The following is a 21,329-nucleotide window of genomic DNA, read 5'->3' on the forward strand; positions in this document are numbered from 1 at the left end:
ACTCTTTACATGTCCGAAACAGTATATCTGGGAATCCACCTGAAACATGTACACAGGAATATGTGTGACATGGGGTTGGGCAAAATGTCGGTATCGGTTATGACCACCACGAGCGCTGATGAGTTTGACAACATGCGATACATGGAAGCAATCAAGCGTTGCACAACACGTTGTGGAATGTTCTGCCACTCGTGCTGCAGTGCCGAAAGAAGTTGCGGAAGTGTCTGGGGGGGTGGGGGGTGGGGGTGGATTCCTCCGTCGCACACGCCGATTCAGTGCATCCTATAGATATTCTATTGGGTTTAAATCCGGCGAACTGGCAGGCCAATGTAATGTCTGGACGTCGTGGCGCTGCAGAAACTCCTGACTAGCACGTGCAGCATGTGATCTGGCATTGTCATGCTGAAACATTCCATCGTTGACGTTCATAAGCGGTATGATCTCGTCTCGATAGCTGATGCCCGTCAGTGCACCTGCCACATGCACAAGAGCCGTCCTACCACCATGATGGATTCCTGCCCACACCATGACACTGCCACCACCAACGGTCAACTTGTTGCACGCACTTTGGAGAATAACGTTATCCTCGACGTCTATAGACGTGTGCGGCCATCAGCACCTGACAGGAGAAAACGAGACTCGTCTGAGAACAAAACAGTGTTTCACCCTGCACGTGTCCATCTCACCCTCTGCTGGCATCACTGCAGATGCTCCGCAAAACGTTACGTCGCACTGGTCTTCTTGGGAAAATTCCTGCCTCCTTCAGCCGATTACGAACTGTCTGGTCATAAATTTTGCGTAGTCCAAGGATTTGTGTCGCTGTGGTTGTTGCTGTTGTGGTTCGATTTTGAAGATAACACATCCGGATGTATCGATCTTGAACGGCGGTGGTTACTCTGGGACGACCTGACCTTGGCCTGTCATTAACACTTTGAGTGGTGTTGTACCGTGCCTATAAAGCAGAGATGGTCTGTTTGAAGACCCCAAAGTACCTTGCCACAGCTTGAGTTGCCCCTGCTTGCAATCTCCCAATGGCATTATTACGTTGAGCCGACGTCAATCTTGGCATTATTGCGTTACCTACAGTGTCGTTATGCGATCTGTTTGAATGACTGCTAATGTGGCCTTTTAAGCCCTACCAACGGAGGGTTACAGAAAGTTACAGAACTTCAATATGCACGTGCTTCTCTGAGGATTGCGCTTTTCCATTCAAGTATAAACTATGGCTACGTTTATGCGAATCGGACGTGTTTTCTAGTGTTTTTTTAATCACCATTCGCTCACTTACTCGATTGTCTTTACGATGTCTTTGATTCTGTAAAAATAATCCGATAGCATTATTTTTACCAACGTCGTTTCTTCTTTTTTTTGAAGAGTATATATACACTCATAGAATATTTTTCCAGTACATGTATTGCACATTGTTAAAACAAAAGCTAAGACTTGTGTGCGTGTGTGGCTAAATACCTCCATTTATAAGAAGAAAGGAAATGGTTTATTTAAGGACACACTCAACACATTTTATTTATGGTTATACAGGGCCGTAGCTAGGATTTTTTTTTTGGGGGGGGGGGGGGGGGCAACTGAGTAGTTAATAGTCTAAAACTCCTTAAACAGTTAAGAAGATAATTTTCTTTACGTTTCTAGAATGAGAAAACCCGCTGTTGCCACTTCATGGGCTACTCTTTTCGATTAACAGCAAGGGATCTTTTATATGCACCATCCCATGCACAGGATAGCACATACCATGGCTGTACCAGTCGTGGTGCACTGGCTGGAGCCCTCCATTTATAAAACAATTATTATATATACTCATGAACAAAGGTTCCTGCATGTGTATTGGAGATGGTATATATATATATATATATATATATATATATATATATATATATATATATATATATATATATGTATATATATATATATATATATATATATGTATGTATGTTTAACATTAACGAAGAAAAAATCAAATCGTTTTCAAAACATCATTTATTGCTCATTCATAAACATGACTGGATTTGCAAAAATTTAATTTATTAAATTTAAATTTATTTCAACCATTTTCAGACTACAAATGGTTTTATTTGATGCACAGGAACGTTTTTCTGCGAAAATATATGTATTACACTGCAGAGTTGGTTACGTTTCTAATAGTAGCACTGGATCGTTTATATACACAATCCCACAGACAGTACAATACATACCATAGCTTCTGATAAACCAGTCGATGTACACTGGCTGGAATGTGAAATAGCCCAATCGGTCCACCAATCGATACTAGATTGACCGTGCATCAAGTGAGTGTTTTACCATTGGACTATGTCACACCCCTCAGAGGAAGAAATACAGAATATTTTCCATTAACAGAAATTAGGTTTTTGTTTTGCCGAATGAAAAAAAGCAGAGTTGCTTCCCTTATGTTATTTTTGCTAAAGTTAATAGAAATTTTTGTATGCTTACAAACATTTATTTACTGGGAGGATTTATCTCCTGCTAAATCCTGGTGGGTTGACAGGACTGGCACTGGTTTGCATTTTCAATGGTGAATCTAATAGGGGGAGGGGTGCTTAAATTTTGAAACTCATGTGTTTTTGATCATATTTGCTTTCACTCATGATGTACGAGTGAAAACACTCTTGTAATATAAACAGTATCTCTAAATAACTATTTAGCACTCACTCACTCACTCACTCTCTCTCTCTCTGTCTCCCGAACCAGACCACTGGCTATCTAGAGGCCGGGCCCGGGATGGACATGCCCAAAATCTTAGTGGTATAGGGGCACTCACTCACTCTCACTCACTCACTCACTCACTCTCACTCTCACTCTCACTCTCTCTCTCACTCTCTCTCTCTCTCTCTCTCTCTCTCTCTCTCTCTCTCTCTCACTCTCACTCTCACTCTCACTCTCTCACTCTCTCACTCTCTCTCTCTCTCTCTCACTCTCACTCTCACTCTCACTCTCTCTCTCTCTCTCTCTCTCTCTCTCTCTCTCTCTCACTCTCTCTCTCTCTCTCTCTCTCTCTCTCTCTCTCTCTCTCTCTCTCTCTCTCTCTCTCTCTCTCTCTCTCTCTCTCTCTCTCTCTCTCTCTCTCTCTCTCTCCATATATATATATATATATATATATATATATATGAGCTTAAGCTAAGATTCCATATACGCGATATGCGAAAAAATGGAAAACATGTAAATACAACAGCTTGATTCCATATGTCCGACTGCGAATGGAAGAATCCCGAATTTTACGTCATGGAATGAGGTTTCCCAAAGAAAGTGGGCCAGAAGGAACCGAGTGAACATGCCGAAGAGTGCCGTTTCTGATACAAACTGTGAAAAGTTCATTGAGTTAGTTCGCCAACATCCAATATTCTATGACACAACATGCCCTGAACACAAGGATACACAGAGGATACTTGGGAGAGCATTTCAAAAAGAATGTAAAAAAACCATGCGACGTCTGGTAAATAACTTCAGAGTTTTAAGACTACGGTGGCCCATAATATCTTCTTCTTTTTTTTAACTTATTTTATTATATTTTTATACTTTACACCGCGGATTTAACGTTTCTCTCATTCTTACGTATGTAAGATATCCCATGGAAGAAAGACTGAAAACGCAGGGGTATTCGTATTTATGGGATCACACAAATCGCATACCTCGTATGCATTCGCATTCCGCGTATATGGAATCTTAACTTAGTCATAACTTTTCATCAGACCATGTATATATATGTCTATACATGTATACATACATACATACAGACAGACAGACAGACAAAAATACAAAATATATACAGCTGGTTAGAAAAGTTACATTTCACAAATTAATAAGTTTTGTAAATTCAGCCCATGGTTTTAATATTCAGTATAATTAAAATAATTAAAACACACACACATCATGAATATACACAACATACATATACTTGGAATGTTAGTAACATAACTATACACGTTTCACAATAACACAACAGTTACTAAAAAAGAACATACAATGTATATATTTGCATATTTTGTTTGATAAAATATTGATCAAAAAGCAAAATACTTTGGCACACTATAGCATCTGAATTTACCATCATAAGGTTTACTCTGTTTTTACATGACTGTACAATAAGACAGTAAAATAAAAGCATAATTACATGGAAATCAATTATTTTCTATTTTAAATGTTTCATGCATACAACTACATGATAACGTACTCTATATGAGTTCACTGTTACATATCTAACTTATGTCATGATATTCATACTTCTACCTCTAGCATAGCGTAAACTCTATTAACGTAAACTATTAGTGTGCCTCTATCCAATTAAGGTTCAGGCACGTCTCTCCCACACCCAATCTCTGGCATGGCCAGTGGTTGAGTGGGGGGACAGAAAACTACCTCTAGTATTTTCTAGTATATGTGAATATGTACATACATGTATAATTTGTTGAATATGAACACAAATATAAAAGATATAATAAAAATAATTTTGTTCTAGATATACACGTATCTTGCAACTGGACTCAAAATACAAGATATGAAAATTACAGCTACTGTAACAGTAGTGATTTCTTGTGTATTGCCCACTTCCCCTGCATTTGGTAATGTATAGTTGTTTTGCCAAAAAAGAAAAAGAAAGAAGATGACAAAGACATCAAAATAAGTCGGGAACTGGAGGTTACCACATGTCAATAAAGTTGAGAACGCTACTTCATTCTTCACAAAATTTTATTTAGTTAAAACCTACAACCCCAAACTTTTGATCAATTGTGGTTTCTATCAAATACATGATGTTACACAAGTACAAGTACCAAGTGAAGTTGAACAAGAAGGAAGGAAAGAAATGTTTTATTTAACGACGCACTCAACACATTTTATTTATGGTTATATGAGGTCGGACATATGGTTAAGGACCACACATATATTGAGAGAGGAAACCCGCTGTCACCACTTCATGGGCTACTCTTTTCGTTGGCAGCAAGGGATCTTTTATATGCATCATCCCACAGACAGGATAACACATACCACGGCCTTTGATATACCAGTCGTGGTGCACTGGCTGGAGTGAGAAATAGCCCAATGGGCCCACTGATGGGGATCGATCCCAGACCGACCGCACATCATGTGACTGCTTCACCACAGGCTACATCCCACCCATTAATTTGACTGGATTCCATTTTTAACAATGACATCCAAATGCTGTGATAAAATGGAGATCTAATTATACTGTATTGCACATTGTATAATAAAATGTAACATTTTCACAAGTTAACAAGCATATGCATTATTCAACCTCTGTTATTAAGAAAATGTCCAAAGCAAAAAAAAAATATGCCATTGACAAAAATTGAATATTGCCAAAGGCAAAAAAGTGATGTGGAGAATTTAAAACTCCAATGCAATTTTAAAGACATTGCTGATTGCTGTGGGCAATTGCAAGGGTTGATTATTGGTATCTCTACCTCCATTGATATAAAACATACATTTAAAAATACATTTAACAGATATTTTTATCCACATTATCAATATTTGAAGAGTTCATTTGCAAAATGCTATTTATCCTGCAGTCACTATATTGTCAAGATATGACTACCGTAGATAGTAGATAAAAATCTATATTTTCGGTCTCTGAACAAAAAGATAGCTTTTAGGACAGAACTACTTTTACACTAGTGGTGATCAGAAAAGGAATGTTATATTGTTGAAAGTTATTTATTCTTTTATTTTCAGTTGATTATTTTCATTTTAAAAACCATTTTGTAGACAATTTTTAATTTAAAAATAAGAAATAAATTGTTAGTGCTTGAACCTTAATTGGATATAAGCACAACAATAAGTTGAAATAAAATATATTGTTGTTATCTAAGAACTATTTTGTTTTGGTGTATGGATATACTACTCTGGAAAAAGGTAAACTGATGAAATAAAATGGTTAATTTCATTAATTGTTCTTTTTATGTGGATTGCAGGATAAAGTCAATATCTTAAGACAGTAATCAGTTATTCTCTCTATACATTTACATCACTTTGAGAAAAAGGTGGTTTTGCTGCAACATGACTACATGTAGCATGTATCACAAGAAGCACAGTTTTATGATCCTGTTCAATGAGCATAGACAGTAATTTAATGTCATTTTGTCATATTGTCGAGTTGTTCAAATACCTTCACTGCTAACTCGACAACATGCAAATTGAAACATATCGTGTTTTGGAAATGAAGTCTTCATTTGTTCAAAAGCATAATTAAAAACAAATATTATAACAGTGGAATATTAATCTAAAATTGTCAAGTACACAAATTAAAGAGACTGTCCGAAGTTTGTTACAACTGTTAACTAAAGATCATTCTAACAAACAAGAGTTTTTTTAATGACTAAAATGTACATGTTAAATACATTTTCTTGCTCAGATTATCATTGTCTGTATATTTCAGATGTTTTTTATTGTCCTAATATTTGTGATAGTTCTAACTTCACCTTATTTCTTAATATATATATATATATATATATATATATATATATTATATATAAATATATATATATATATATTGTACATAAAACATTTTGCTCATGTAAAATTTAGTTTGAGCTGACATAAACATTAGGATGACCAGAAACGTATTGGATATACAGACAATGATATTTTAAACTGATAAAATGTATTTAATATGTTACTATAGTTGTTAAAAAGGACTTCATAAGTTGAAAACATGTTACAATGACAGTAAACTCAGAAAATTCTTTAAAAACTTATACAAAAATCTGCTTGTCCAATCAGCTATTAGAATTATTCAACAGCCAATCCAATGAGCTGTCAGAATTATTCAATAGCTAATCCAATCAGCTATCAGAATTATTAAAGTCAATACAATCAGCTATTAGAATTATTCAACAGATAATCCAATGAGCTGTCAGAATTATTCAATAGCTAATTCAATCAGCTATCAGAATTATTCAATAGCTAATCCAATCAGCTATCAGAATTATTCAAGTCAATCCAATCAGCTATCAGAATTATTCAATAGCTAATCCAATCAGCTATCAGAATGATTCAATAGCTAATCCAATCAGCTATCAGAATGATTCAACAACCAATCCAATCAGCTGTCAGAATTATTCAACAGCCAATCCAATCAGCTATCAGAATTATTCAACAGCCAATCAAAACAGCTCTCATAATTATTCAACAGCCAATCAAAACAGCTCTCATAATTATTTAACAGCCAATCCAAACAGCTCTCATAATTATTCAACAGCCAATCCAAACAGCTCTCATAATTATTCAACAGCCAATTCAACCAACTATCAGAAGTCTTCATTCAATAGATATCACAATTGGCATCAATTTTTTGGCTTATCCAATCAAGTAAAAAATAAAATATAATTCAACCAATCTTGTCCAATCAGGAATGAAGACATTAAAAACTCTTCCATTCATATGATAGGACTGGACAACAGTTTATCAATTCTATTAAGACTGTATCAATTTTGTTAACAGCTTACCAGTTCTATTAACAGTGTATCAAATCTATTAAAATTTATATCAAATCTATTAACAGTTTATCAAGGCTATTAACAGTTTATCAAATCTATTTCCAGTTTATCAATTCTATTAACTGGGTATCAATTCGTTTGACTGGAATGTTCATCAGGCCTTCTAAAATAAGCTGACATCATCATGTGTGACAAACCAACAGTTCTTCCATACCCAGTTGTCCACGATGTCGCCAGATCTTGTACCGTGCTACGTCTTTCCTTGTTACCATACCAACAACCTACAAAATCAATTATCCAATATTATAATTATTCATACATTTTCAGGGTCGTACCTAGTGTGAAAACAAGGGTGAAAATTATCCTAACACAGAAATTGTTTTTAAAGTGCCACTTTTAGTTTTAAAATATTCCTTTTTATCTAGCTAGAAAAGACCCAATATTACTGTACGCTTGATTTCTTTTTTTTACTGTCCTGGTTTTTGAGTGGGCAAAAATACACTAATTTATCCTGCAATCACTAGATACATTGTCAAGATGTGATGACTTGATAAATTTCTTTATTATATATGGTACATACACATAGTTATGAAATATATAGATCTACAAAAACCATAAATTTTAAGTGATATTCGGTGAAAAGTCAAATTTGCATCTGATCATATTTGAAAAATTAACAAATGTAATTTAGACAATGGATATGAAGTGCAATTACGTTGAAATATTTAAAACTGATTGATTACGAAGCTAAATAAGGATAACACAATGTCCTGTCGTTGAGTGTAAATTAAAGTTTAACTTCCAGTTCAATTCATGTTTTGTTTTGGTGTGGGGTTTTGACAATCGCTTTGTCAGGTACTAATATATCATGGAACAAATATATCATGACATTACGTATTTTCGATAGGATAAGCAAACATTAACAAAAAAATTAAAGATACTGTGAAAAATTAGGATAGATGTACATGTATATATAATAAATAGTGTTTTTTCGAATACAACCTCGTGATGTGTAAAAACCATATTTTCACTCACTGTTTTGTTATTTGTGAAAATATTGTTTTCACACATTATTCATTGCTATAAAAATCATATTAAAAACACCCCATAAAATAGCCTCTATATATTTTCGGTCACTGGCTAAAAATATAGCCCAATTCAACAAGAGTTGTCAAGACTAGATTTTTAATAAACATACTCTTTAAATAATGTTTCAGTGCAGTGTATATCAATAATGTTTCATGTTATGATAAAGATACAAAACTTGTATATTTATTTATGTACATTGTATTAGAGCAGGGCTCGAACTTAAGAATTTGTCTCCCACGACAATTTTTAAAAGAATTGCCATGGGTGAAACAGCCCACCGATGACATTTTTTTTTTTAAAGTGACATTTATTTTGCTGTATGTAGACATATTTCAAATGTGAAAATGTTAAATATTGGCAGATTATGTACATCAGGTGTATATATATTTTGCCATTATTGAGGAGTTTTAACGACACAAAAATGACATCGGTAATGTTCTCTACCTTCGGCAATTTATATCTCAGCAATAGCAGTTGCCATCAGTGCCGTCGTTAAGTTTGAGCCTTGTTAGAGTTTACAACTGCTTTTTGAATGTAACAGAATGTAGCTAGCATCTTCCAAAGAATGACCTCATGTATCTTATTGGATGTCATACTGTAAAAGCCTTGCTAGGTTGACGATACTTGATTTGTAACAGAATGTAGCTAGCATCTTCCAAAGAATGACCTCATGTATCTTATTGGATGTCATACTGTAAAAGCCTTGCTAGGTTGACGATACTTGATTTGTAACAGAATGTAGCTAGCATCTTCCAAAGAATGACCTCATGTATCTTATTGGATGTCATACTGTAAAAGCCTTGCTAGGTTGACGATACTTGATTTGTAACAGAATGTAGCTAGCATCTTCCAAAGAATGACCTCATGTATCTTATTGGATGTCATACTGTAAAAGCCTTGCTAGGTTGACGATACTTGATTTGTAACAGAATGTAGCTAGCATCTTCCAAAGAATGACCTCATGTATCTTATTGGATGTCATACTGTAAAAACCTTGCTAGGTTGACGATACTTGATTTGTAACAGAATGTAGCTAGCATCTTCCAAAGAATGACATCATGTATCTTATTGGATGTCATACTGTAAAAGCCTTGCTAGGTTGACGATACTTGATTTGTAACAGAATGTAGCTAGCATCTTCCAAAGAATGACCTCATGTATCTTATTGGATGTCATACTGTAAAAACCTTGCTAGGTTGACGATACTTGATTTGTAACAGAATGTAGCTAGCATCTTCCAAAGAATGACCTCATGTATCTTATTGGATGTCATACTGTAAAAGCCTTGCTAGGTTGACGATACTTGATTTGTAACAGAATGTAGCTAGCATCTTCCAAAGAATGACCTCATGTATCTTATTGGATGTCATACTGTAAAAGCCTTGCTAGGTTGACGATACTTGATATGTAACAGAATGTAGCTAGCATCTTCCAAAGAATGACCTCATGTATCTTATTGGATGTCATACTGTAAAAACCTTGCTAGGTTGACGATACTTGATTTGTAACAGAATGTAGCTAGCATCTTCCAAAGAATGACCTCATGTATCTTATTGGATGTCATACTGTAAAAGCCTTGCTAGGTTGACGATACTTGATTTGTAACAGAATGTAGCTAGCATCTTCCAAAGAATGACATCATGTATCTTATTGGATGTCATACTGTAAAGCCTTGCTAGGTTGACGATACTTGATTTGTAACAGAATGTAGCTAGCATCTTCCAAAGAATGACCTCATGTATCTTATTGGATGTCATACTGTAAAAACCTTGCTAGGTTGACGATACTTGATTTGTAACAGAATGTAGCTAGCATCTTCCAAAGAATGACCTCATGTATCTTATTGGATGTCATACTGTAAAAGCCTTGCTAGGTTGACGATACTTGATTTGTAACAGAATGTAGCTAGCATCTTCCAAAGAATGACCTCATGTATCTTATTGGATGTCATACTCTAAAAGCCTTGCTAGGTTGACGATACTTGATATGTAACAGAATGTAGCTAGCATCTTCCAAAGAATGACATCATGTATACTACTCAAAAGAATTTAAGGGTCAGACGATATTTTCGACATTATTTTCTGAATGTCAATTATATTAGCTAGACCATAATGTCACGCATGGTATTGTTCCATTTTGACGAAAGCGGGTCTAAGCAACCCATAAATGAATTAAAATCCACTGTCATTGACACTGTCGACTAGTTCTAATGGCGAAAACATGCTTACATTTGCACGTAAATTAGGGCGAAAGCGAAAGGTCTGCTAAGTGCCCATAAATTGCTTTTTCACAAAGCGCTTCATTTGCACGCTTTGCACGTGTATTCCATGTTCCCAATGCTGAATTTCCGTTCGTGTACGGTACACACTCCAAATTCAACAATGGTACGACGTCAACTGACTATCGAAGATCGAGAAAGGGCTATTGCTTGGCTTCAGGATGGCAATACGCAAAGAAATGTTGCTCTGAGACTTGGTGTCAGTCAGAGTGTCGTTGGCCGACTGTGGCAACGGTACCAAGCAACGAATTCTGTTCGAAATCGTCCATGTTTGGGAAGACCCCGAAGCACTACAAATAGAGAGGTCCCCTACATCACCAATATGGCTCTACGTCAATGCACAACCACTGCATGCCGATTACGTGACAATCTGCGGACTGCGACTGGAACTCGAGTGTCTGATCAAACCATACGCAATCGTCTGAGAGCCAATAATCTACGCTGCCGTCACCAGGCTGTTCGACCACCACTCCTACCACGTCACAGAACGGCCAGACGTCACTGGTGCACGCTTCATCTGCGGTGGCAACGTGTTCAGTGGGGTCGAGTGATGTTCACTGATGAGTCCAGGTTTAGGCTCCAGTTCAACGACGGTCGGGTTCGTGTCTACAGACGTCCTGGGGAGCGCTTCGCTGACGTTAATGTTAGACAACGTCACCGGTTCGGTGGTGGCAGCGTCATGGTGTGGGGCGGCATCTCTATCCACCACAGGACCCCCCTCTATGTGGTGGATAGCAATCTGAATGGAATCCGCTATCTGAATGAGATTATCCGGCCGTTGGTTCTCCCAGGCCTTCAGCAGATTGGCGGCGGGGCAGTTCTGCAGGATGACAATGCCAGACCCCACCGCGCCAGGGTGGTAACAGACTTTCTCAGACAACAAGGTATCGCCAGGATGGATTGGCCAGCATATTTGTCTGAGTTGGCCCCAATAGAGAATGCCTGGGACGAATTAGGCAGGAGAGTTCGGGATAACCATGCCCCTCCGGCAACCTTCATGATCTGGGTCAACTTCTTATGGCAGAGTGGCAGGCCATTCCCCAAGAGTTCTTCAGACGTCTGATCAACAGCATGAGGCAACGATGTGTCGAGTGTATTCGCGCCAGGGGTTTCATTCACACACTATTAAACGAATGTTCTAATGTGTAAAATCCATGTTTGACAACCTTCAACTTTGACAGCATGTCATGTGACTTTCTTGTATACAGTGACGTTTATTTGTGGGTTTTTGTAAATATGGAACAATAAATAAAAAAATTGGTGTAGTTTACATCATCAATCTAATACACTCTGAAACTTATTTGGTTATAAATTTTTGACCCTTAAATTCTTTTGAGTAGTATATCTTATTGGATGTCATACTGTAAAAGCCTTGCTAGGTTGATGATACTTGATTTGTATACAAAAACTGGAATAAATAATTATTTTTCAACTAACTCAGGGCTTCTAGAATTTTATAAAAATCCACTAGCCATGGGATCAGTGATTCAAACAGATTAAAAATTTACTGGCCCTATTTTAAGTATATACTATTTTGCTAATAGGAATTCACCTAAAGAAGGAGATAGAGCTGGGAAAATCTTAGATTTAGGGAGAGGGGCCAGAATATTCGTATTTACAAAATAGACTTAAATGTAGCATCTGACAAATATTTGGTTTTTCACTAGCCATCGGGCATGTCAATAGTAGTTATTTACTAGCCCAACATTGAATATCACTAGCCATGGGCGTGGAGCTACCATAATCTAGAAGCTCTGACTAACTGCAGGATAAATAAAATAACCGATTACTGCCATGAAATATCGGCTTTATCCTGCTCAGATCGAATAGTGAATGCCACTCGGCATTAGCCAACCTAACCTTTGAATGATAAAGCCGATATCTTAAAGCAGTTAAATAAAAAAATTAAAACCGGATTAATACTGCAACATGTTTTTTATGTAAATACATAACTTAGTGCATGTCTATGATGTATAATTAAACTTGGCAAACAGCTGACACTGCCTTTAGTACACTTTAACCTGGATAATAATATGTGCATATATATATTTTGTGACTTGACGTTGGACATAAATGATATGCATGGATTTGTGGAAACCATAAAATATAAACTATAAAATAGTAACGGTAGACTACAAAATGAAAAGACAAAATATTTTACGCTTTTTGTTGATGACAACTGATGAGTGTTGATGATTATTGTATCCTGCAACCACCATTTATATTGACAGAATATGATGAGGGATAAAACAAAGTCATATCCGTATAGTAGCAGGATATCACTTTTGACATCATGCATGTGATGTCAACGGCATATAGCTACATTACAAAATCACTCATTTGACCTCTAGGTCATCGTCTCAATGTAGTTGAAAATAATAGGTTTTCCCCTTAATTATTATGGTCTGCAGGATAAAGATAATAACTAGTTAATGACGTCGGATATTGGATTTATCCTGTTTAGGCCGAATGAGAAATTCCGTTTGGCAGAACCTCACGGAATTTCCCATTCTTATACTTTCACAGGATAAAGCAGATATCCGATGTCATTAACTAGTTATTCTTTATTTATCCTGCTACTGTTTATATTAGCGGATTATGATGACCGATTAAAGCAAACTCATAAACGTCACATGTATAGTCTTAGATATGTACATGTACATTACAACATTGCTCATTTCACTTTTAGATCACTGTATAATGTAGCTGGAATAACAGAAATACACATGTAATAGCTTTTCTTCTTAATTTTTATGGATTGCAAGATAAAAATAATAACTCCCATTCTTACCTTCACAGGACAAAGGTAGACTAAGATATGAGTATACAAAATACCTGATGCTTTTTGTTGATGACCACAGCATGTCTGAGACCCAGAGCTCGGAACAACCTGAAAATTCTCGGCAGTGAAGCACCCTGCAGAGTTAACAAAAAGTTAAAGTTTGTTTCGTTTAACAACACCACTAGAGCACATTAATTAATCATCGGTTACAGGATAACAATATTTTATACTTCTGAAACATAGTATTTAGAGGAAATCTGCTAAATTTTTCCATTAGCAGAAAAGGATCTTTTATATGCACTTTCCCAGACAGGACAGCACATACCATGACCTTCAAGATATCAGTGGTGGAGCACTGGTTGGAACAGGAAAAACCTGGTCCGAGAATGTGTTCACCGAGAGGATTTGATCAGAGACAACAAATACATCTGTTCATTCATATTATGGAGAAATTTTAATTAGGTCATGGAGCAATGAGCTGAAAAGCTGGCTTGTAATCTTAATTAATAAATTCTTTTCAGCATATGAATATGAAAATTACATTTGTCTAATCTAGTTATTATAGCTTCTACAAACGAGTCCATATAAATAACATAAGATACATTTGAACTCAAGCGAAAACCTTAATGACATCGTTGAAATAATTCATATCCAAGTATATGATGCCCATTTAAAAAAACTTAAAGATGACACAATCTTTAAAAAGCTGAAAAAAATCTATCCTTATATTTAAACAAGAGGCCTATCTGCCTATAGCACTCTGCTATTTATCTATTGTATTTAATTTTCAATATTGTCAGTAATAGATACATGCAAGTCATTAATTTGTAATGTTAAATTTGTATTTAAACTTTTAAAAATTTAATTCTATTAGTTTGTGAAGACTGCCCCTAAGAATACTTATACTAAAATAAAATCATAGGACCAAGTTTCAGAACTATTTGATTAAAACTGTAGAAGAAGATAAACTTTAAAATATTCAATGTTAAGTGTCTATTTAAGATTTTTAAATTTAATAAAAAATCTAAATTTAAAAATGTCCAAAATATCTCTCTATTACTTTGTAAAGACTGCCCCTGAGAATAATTATACTAAGTTTCAGAACTATCCAATCAAAACTATAGAAGATCGATTTTTTAATTTCCAATGTTAAATTTCTATTTATAATTTTTTTATTTAATTTTCAAAATGGACAAAGTGAAAAGTTTTCAAAATATCTCTCAATTAGTATGTAAATAATGAACCAAAGAATCATAGTACCAAGTTTCAGAAACATCTGATCAAAACTCTAGAAGAAATTTTAAAATTCAAATTTTTCAAATATCTCACTCTGTTAGTACAATGTATGTGAAGGATGCTCCCAAGGATCACTGTACCAAGTTTCAGAACAATTCAATCAAAACTATAGGAGAAGACAGACTTCAAGCGAAAAGTTAATAGATGGATGGACCAAAAAAAAAAATGCAATCAGATAAAACGCTGAAAAACCACATCTTTGATATTTTACAATGAATCTAACCATACTTACGTCTGTTACAGTATAAGGGGCCGGATTAACAAAAGGCCTCAAATCTATTGTCATTTCTCTCTCTTCTTGTTTAATGGGAAGTTGCTGAAAAAAAGGAAGAAAAAGATTAATTTCTCTGCATACTTCTTCCTCAAGTATTGGTGCTAAATCCATGTACAAGAAAGCGTACTTCTTGATAAAACTAATAATTGTGATTTAACACATGGGAGAGAGAAATAACAAAAAGAAAGGTGTAATTATACACAACCCATACTAGCTTATTTCAAAATGTGAAGAAAAAAACAAGAATAAATAATGCTTTTTAAAATAAAGTACCCAAGCCTTTTTTTTGGTAATATTATATCAGTGGCGTGGTAAGGAGACCGAGTCATCATAAACAATATGACTGGTACTGCCGTCTTTTATCACATAACCAGGCCCTAATCTAGAATTAAACAAGTACAAGTGACTTCTCCCTTCCCAAAAGAAAGTGGAGAACTTTGATAAAAATAGGTGAAGTGATCATTTAGTGATACATTTCATAACGTTTTGCCATGTCCCACATTCATTCGGAAAAATTCTGAATTGTACACTCTGTTCTAATTGTAATATTTTGATACAAAATACCATTTCTGGTAATAAAATTTAAACAAAACAATTGTGTGTTTCATTAAAAATGTGATATTATTAAGTAGTTGATAATGTGTTATTATGTTAAAACGAAAGTAATAATTAGTATTTTCTGGCATTACTAAAATGAACATGGTCAAGGATTAACAACACTTGACTGGTGACAGCAAATGGCGTGACATGCATCGATGTACGGTCTGGCACCAAAGTACCAACACGAACCGACATACAGCAACAAGGTGCCAAGTGAGCTATGACACTAAACAAGTCGGGGTTGAGACGTCTGTTGTGTGATTTTGCTTTTGAAATCAGATTAGGTCCAAAATATTACGGTGACTTTTGACTTTGACTTCTCACTACTGCTAATAACTTGTCAACTTGAGCCGACTTTTGGCAAAAAAAAACATTCATTCCGCCGGCAAGATTACGGCCTGCATCACATTCATTTAACATTCATCCCCAAAACCAGTCTAACAAGTGAGCATGATAGGACACTCTCCTAAACATGCCCCAGGGAGTCAACATTATGAATTTCTTATCTGTACTCAATGCAAAAAACCCCACCCAGAAATAAAATACAGTGAAACCTATCCAAACTGGACCCCAAGCTAACCGGAATCCTGTCAAAACCAGCCAAGATTCCTGATCCTGAATTTTCTAAATTCTAAAACGTGACCCTCTAAACACCGGATCCTGTCTAAACTGAATAAATATTAGGTTCCTGGTGTGATCCAGTTTAGACACGTTTCAGTGTATATGAATAAAAATATCCTGATATGTTATGATCATACCTCAATCTCTGGATACCGTGGATAAGGATTTCTGAAATGTGACGTTTTTAGTGTCTGTAACAAAGTGATGATGTCTGGATTCTCACGAAACACCTGAAAAAGACATAAGAAGTTATTTTCATGTTTTTTGTCAAACATAATTGACATATCGAGTCATTATTTCACCATTATTCTAAAAAAAAGAACTTTGTTTTGTTTAACGACACCATTAGAGTACATTGATTTATTAATCATCAGTACTTTCTCAGGACAGGTAAAGTTTTAATACATGTATCCACGAGTTTTGTTTGTGTGAACATTAGCAACAGAAGTGGTTGATTTAATGCTTGCTGTGCAGACTTATGTACTGTCATGCAGTCCAGTAAATGCAGGGGGGTGCCACTAAACTTTCAATAGTAACATGTTTATTGTTCCATTGTACTGTGGCGGTGAAACAAATATTTTTAAAGAAAGATTTTAACTTCAAATATAACACAAATGCTTAGGTGCACAGACTTAGGTGCCACCAGTAGATGTAGAATAACCAAAATTCAAGTCTTGTTAGAAAAGAAGTGCCTCACAGGACATAATAGGTTTTTTTAATTGATTTATCTAACAACTCACAAATTTGTACAAATTTGAGAGAGAGAGAGAGAGAGAGAGAGAGAGAGAGAGAGAGAGAGAGAGAGAGAGAGAGAGAGAGAGAGAGAGAGAGAGAGAGAGAGAGAGAGAGTGAGGAGAGGGAGGGAGAGAGGCAGGAGGGGGGAGAGAGAGAGAGGGAGAGACAGAGAGAGAGAGAGAGAGAGAGAGTCAGAGATAGAGAGAGAGGCAGAGAGAGGAGAGAGGAGGAGGAGAGGGACAAGGGAGAGGAGGGAAGAGAAGAGAGAGAGAGAGAGAGAGAGAGATGGAGTGGAGAGAAGAGTAAAGAGAGACGAATGGAGAGGAAGAGAGATGATGAGACGAATGGAGAGGGAGAGACGAGAGGGGAGAGAGAGGAGATGAGAGAGAGGGAGTGAGAGAGAGAGAGAGAGAGAGAGAGAGAGAGAGAGAGAGAGAGAGAGGTAGAGAGAGACAGAGGAGAGAGAGAGGGGTAGAGAGAGATGAAGAGAAAGAGAGAGAGGGAATGGAGGTTGAGAGAGATGTTGAGAGAGGGGAGGGAGGGACGAAGGGAGAGAGAGAGAGAGAGAGAGAGAGAGAGAGAGAGAGAGAGAGAGAGAGGAGAGAGAGAGAAGAGAGAGAGAGAGATGGGGGAGAGGACAGAGAAAGAGAGAGGGAGAGAGAGAAAGAGAGATGAATGGAGGGGGAGAGATGGATGGAGAGAAAGAGACGGATTGAAGGAGGCAGAGAGAGATAAATAAAGAGACAGATAGAGAGAAACAGAGACAGACAAAAGTGTTAAAAATCTTGTAACTGTTTCAATGCCATAATTTATTCTAGCTATACATCCTTGTGTGCTGACGTTTCAGTCCCCTGAACGTATTATACACACTCACCTTCAGTGAAAGTAGAACAATAAGCTGTGACCGCAGTATAACACCGCAAAATGTTCCAAAGCTTTCCATCTCAGTTGTTGATTCCTGTAACATAAGAATAATCATTATGAAATTAATGATAAAAAAACAAAACTTGTAGACACATTTCTCCCATCCCTACCTATGCAAAACAGACCCATTCCATGACGTCAGCCCATGTGGAATAAATCTGTCTTGCATAGGCTATGACGTCATTGCGTTTAATATGGGAAGTATTACTTCGCTGGTAATATATGATGGCATATTAATGCAAGTTGGTTATTTTTAGATTGATATTTTGTTATTAAAATCTTCATTATAAAATCTCTTGTTAATTTTTAGTGTTAAATTATATTTTAACACATGAAACAGATGCGGAAAATATGATAGTGTAGTTTATTTTAAGATAAAATGGTCAAATAAAGAAGTTACTTTTTCAGCCATCTTTGTTTGTTCATGGTTTATTTATCAAACTGATGGGAGAAAAAGACTCCATCATATGCGGTCATGTGGGATAGAAAAAGCCTCGTCTCGGGAATAAATTTCCACCACCTCAGGTGTACTTTTTTTATCCAACATGACCGCATAAAATTATGATGGAGTCTATTAGTATTAAACCTTTACACCACTCAGGCCTATAAGGGGTGTTCCACCAAATCAAATCGGATGGGTGATCGATCTAGGATCGATTCTCGTCGGTGGGCCCATTGGGATATTTCTCGTTTAACAAAGGCCGTGATATGTACTATCCTGTCTGTGGGATGGTGCATATAAAAGATCCCTTGCTGCTAATTGAAAGTGGCGACAGCGAGTTTCCTCCTTCAATATCTGTGTGGTCCTTAACCATATGCCCGATGCCATATAACCATAAATAAAATGTGTTGAGTGCATCATTAAATAAACCATTTCCTTCCTTCCAAATCAAATCACAAAGACGACAACAGTAGTATACATGTATATGGCTAAAACTGCTGGATGAAGAACAATTTACCTTTGACCTAGTTTCAGCATCATCTTCCACCACTGGGTAGCCATTGTGCTTGTCTTTCTTGAGCAGATCCACAATATGTCCGACCGTCTCTACAGACTTGAACACAGTTACAGGGTGACTCATCACCTCCCTGAAAACAAACATTAGTAGCATATATTCACAGCGAGCTCTGGTAGTCATTATATATTTCTTAAAAACAAACATTAGTGGCATATATTCACAGCGAGCTCTGGTAGTCATTATATATATATTTTTTTTTTTAAACCCACACAACCTCATGCATATTCTACTTGACTTCCGACTGGTTAATGTTACATCCATCTGACATCATATTTCAGTGCTTAGTGGTTTTGAGAACCCATAAATCATTATATTTCTGGGGTAAAATGGGGAAATCTCCTTAGCATTGACAAATAAACACTATCAGTTTGATCAACAGAATTCACAAGTTGTAATGTCTTAGAGAAAATGATGTGATGTTTCACATATATGATGTCATAGCGCAAAATACTTGTGCTAGGTACATTTCATGGTGCTTGATTGCTACATAATTTGTGTACTTATATTTTATTAAGTTGAATGAAGTAATAAAACAATTATGGTACTGTGATCAGACCAATACAATGTTTTATGAAGTACCGTAAAAAAAAATAAACATATCGACGTTGGCCTCTAGCCTTAGTCAGTATTATTATTTTTGCTCCATAAAACATCATATTGGTCTCATCACAATGCTCTAATTGTTCAATATTATTATACATTCATTTTATATATCTGTTCCAATCATATTAAGCTATCTGTGGAATGGTGCATATAAAAGATCCCTTGCTGCTAATCGAAAAGAATAGCCCATGAAGTAGCGACAGTGGGTTTCCTCTCTCAATATCTGTGTGGTCCTTAACCATATGTCCAACACCGTATCATTGTAAATAAAATGTGTTGAGTGCGTCGTTAAATAAAACACTTCCTTCCTTCTTATTAATTTTAGCATTACTACCTAACAGATATACAGAGCTCCAAATGAATCACTGTGTATTTTTGCAGGATTTGCAACTAATATTGTGAATAGAATGATGGAAATAAATGGCGAAAACAGTTCAGGCCAGCTCATATTGTCCGAATGTGAAGATCTGCACTAGCAGTTGCCTTCCTCTCCCCCATCCCCCCCACTCCCATCTCATATGCTTATGATTGTAATATAAAGTTTGTTTTGTTTTATGACACCACTAGAGCACATTGTTTTACTAATCATCGGCTATTGGATGTCAAACATTTTGTCATTTTGACATATAGTCTTATAGAGAGGAAACTGGCTACATTAGTAGCCAGGGACCTTTTATATGCACCATCCCACAGACAGGATAGCACATACCATGGCCTTTGGTATACCAGTCATGGCTGGAATGAGAAATAGACCAATGAGCCCACCGGGGGGGATCGATCCCAAACCGACCATGCATCAGGCAGACACTTTACTACTGGGCTACGTCCCTCCCCTGATTGTAATATGTAACTGAAAAGTAATATGTTGGAGCCAATTTCACAAAACGTCATGGGACAAGAAGCAGAGAATTCAGTGGAAGATTTTTAGCCATCTCATTGGGTGTTGGGATGTTCGTACCTGTCTGCTATCATAGGGGGAAAATACCATTTGTTTGACGTCAGGCTAAATTGAAAAGAAATTTATGCTTATGGCTAACAGTCATACATGTTGTACATTCACAAGTAAATGTATTTGTTATCTACTACACACAGAAAATTACATAAATATCGAAGATGGGTTACAGTAAGGCAAATAAAAAGTAATTGATGTATATTTTGACCTGTATTATTTATTTTGTATGCAATTATAACAATAGTTTAACAGTTGTAAATTTATATGCAAAACTAGTCTATGATATCATTGATCAGGGAGTTCAAAATGTGTATAAATATTTTATAATATTGTCTTTGCCTTCATCCATATTCTGTAATGTCCTGCGTGAAATAGATACCAAGTAAATGTACATGTGTATGACTGCTCAACGATAACATAAACATATGATGTTTTATCAACTTGGTTCTAGTCCTGCACATTAACAGTGTTATTAGAAACTGAAAAGTGTGGCTGGATGCAAAAAAGTGATATTGGACAGTAAATCACTGGTTTTGCAATATGATGTCACTCAGTTCAAAATACATCTGAAGTAATAACTTTGTCATGTCCATAAACAAAAAGTAACTAAGAAATAAAAATGTATGTCATGTTTTATTTATTGTCGACTAGAATCTGGTGTTTCAAAATTCATTA

At 36.1% G+C, this 21,329-nt stretch overlaps 1 protein-coding gene across 1 annotated transcript in view; it reads right to left on the bottom strand.

Annotated features, from left to right (window-relative positions):
- Positions 1 to 6,533: 6,533 nt before the first annotated feature.
- Positions 6,534 to 21,329, bottom strand: part of LOC121379986 (H(+)/Cl(-) exchange transporter 7-like) — a 50,004-nt gene continuing 35,208 nt past the window's right edge. Inside the window, exons 18-23 of the mRNA XM_041508695.1 lie at positions 19,040 to 19,169; positions 18,031 to 18,114; positions 16,559 to 16,651; positions 15,159 to 15,242; positions 13,684 to 13,764; positions 6,534 to 7,762 (exon numbers count right to left, since the gene is read on the bottom strand). Of these exons, the coding sequence (XP_041364629.1) occupies positions 7,664 to 7,762; positions 13,684 to 13,764; positions 15,159 to 15,242; positions 16,559 to 16,651; positions 18,031 to 18,114; positions 19,040 to 19,169 (571 nt within the window). The 3' untranslated portion in view covers positions 6,534 to 7,663. The remainder of the gene's footprint in view (positions 7,763 to 13,683; positions 13,765 to 15,158; positions 15,243 to 16,558; positions 16,652 to 18,030; positions 18,115 to 19,039; positions 19,170 to 21,329) is intronic.

This window comes from Gigantopelta aegis, chromosome 8, assembly GCF_016097555.1.
Source record: "Gigantopelta aegis isolate Gae_Host chromosome 8, Gae_host_genome, whole genome shotgun sequence".
NCBI lineage: Eukaryota > Metazoa > Mollusca > Gastropoda > Neomphalida > Peltospiridae > Gigantopelta > Gigantopelta aegis.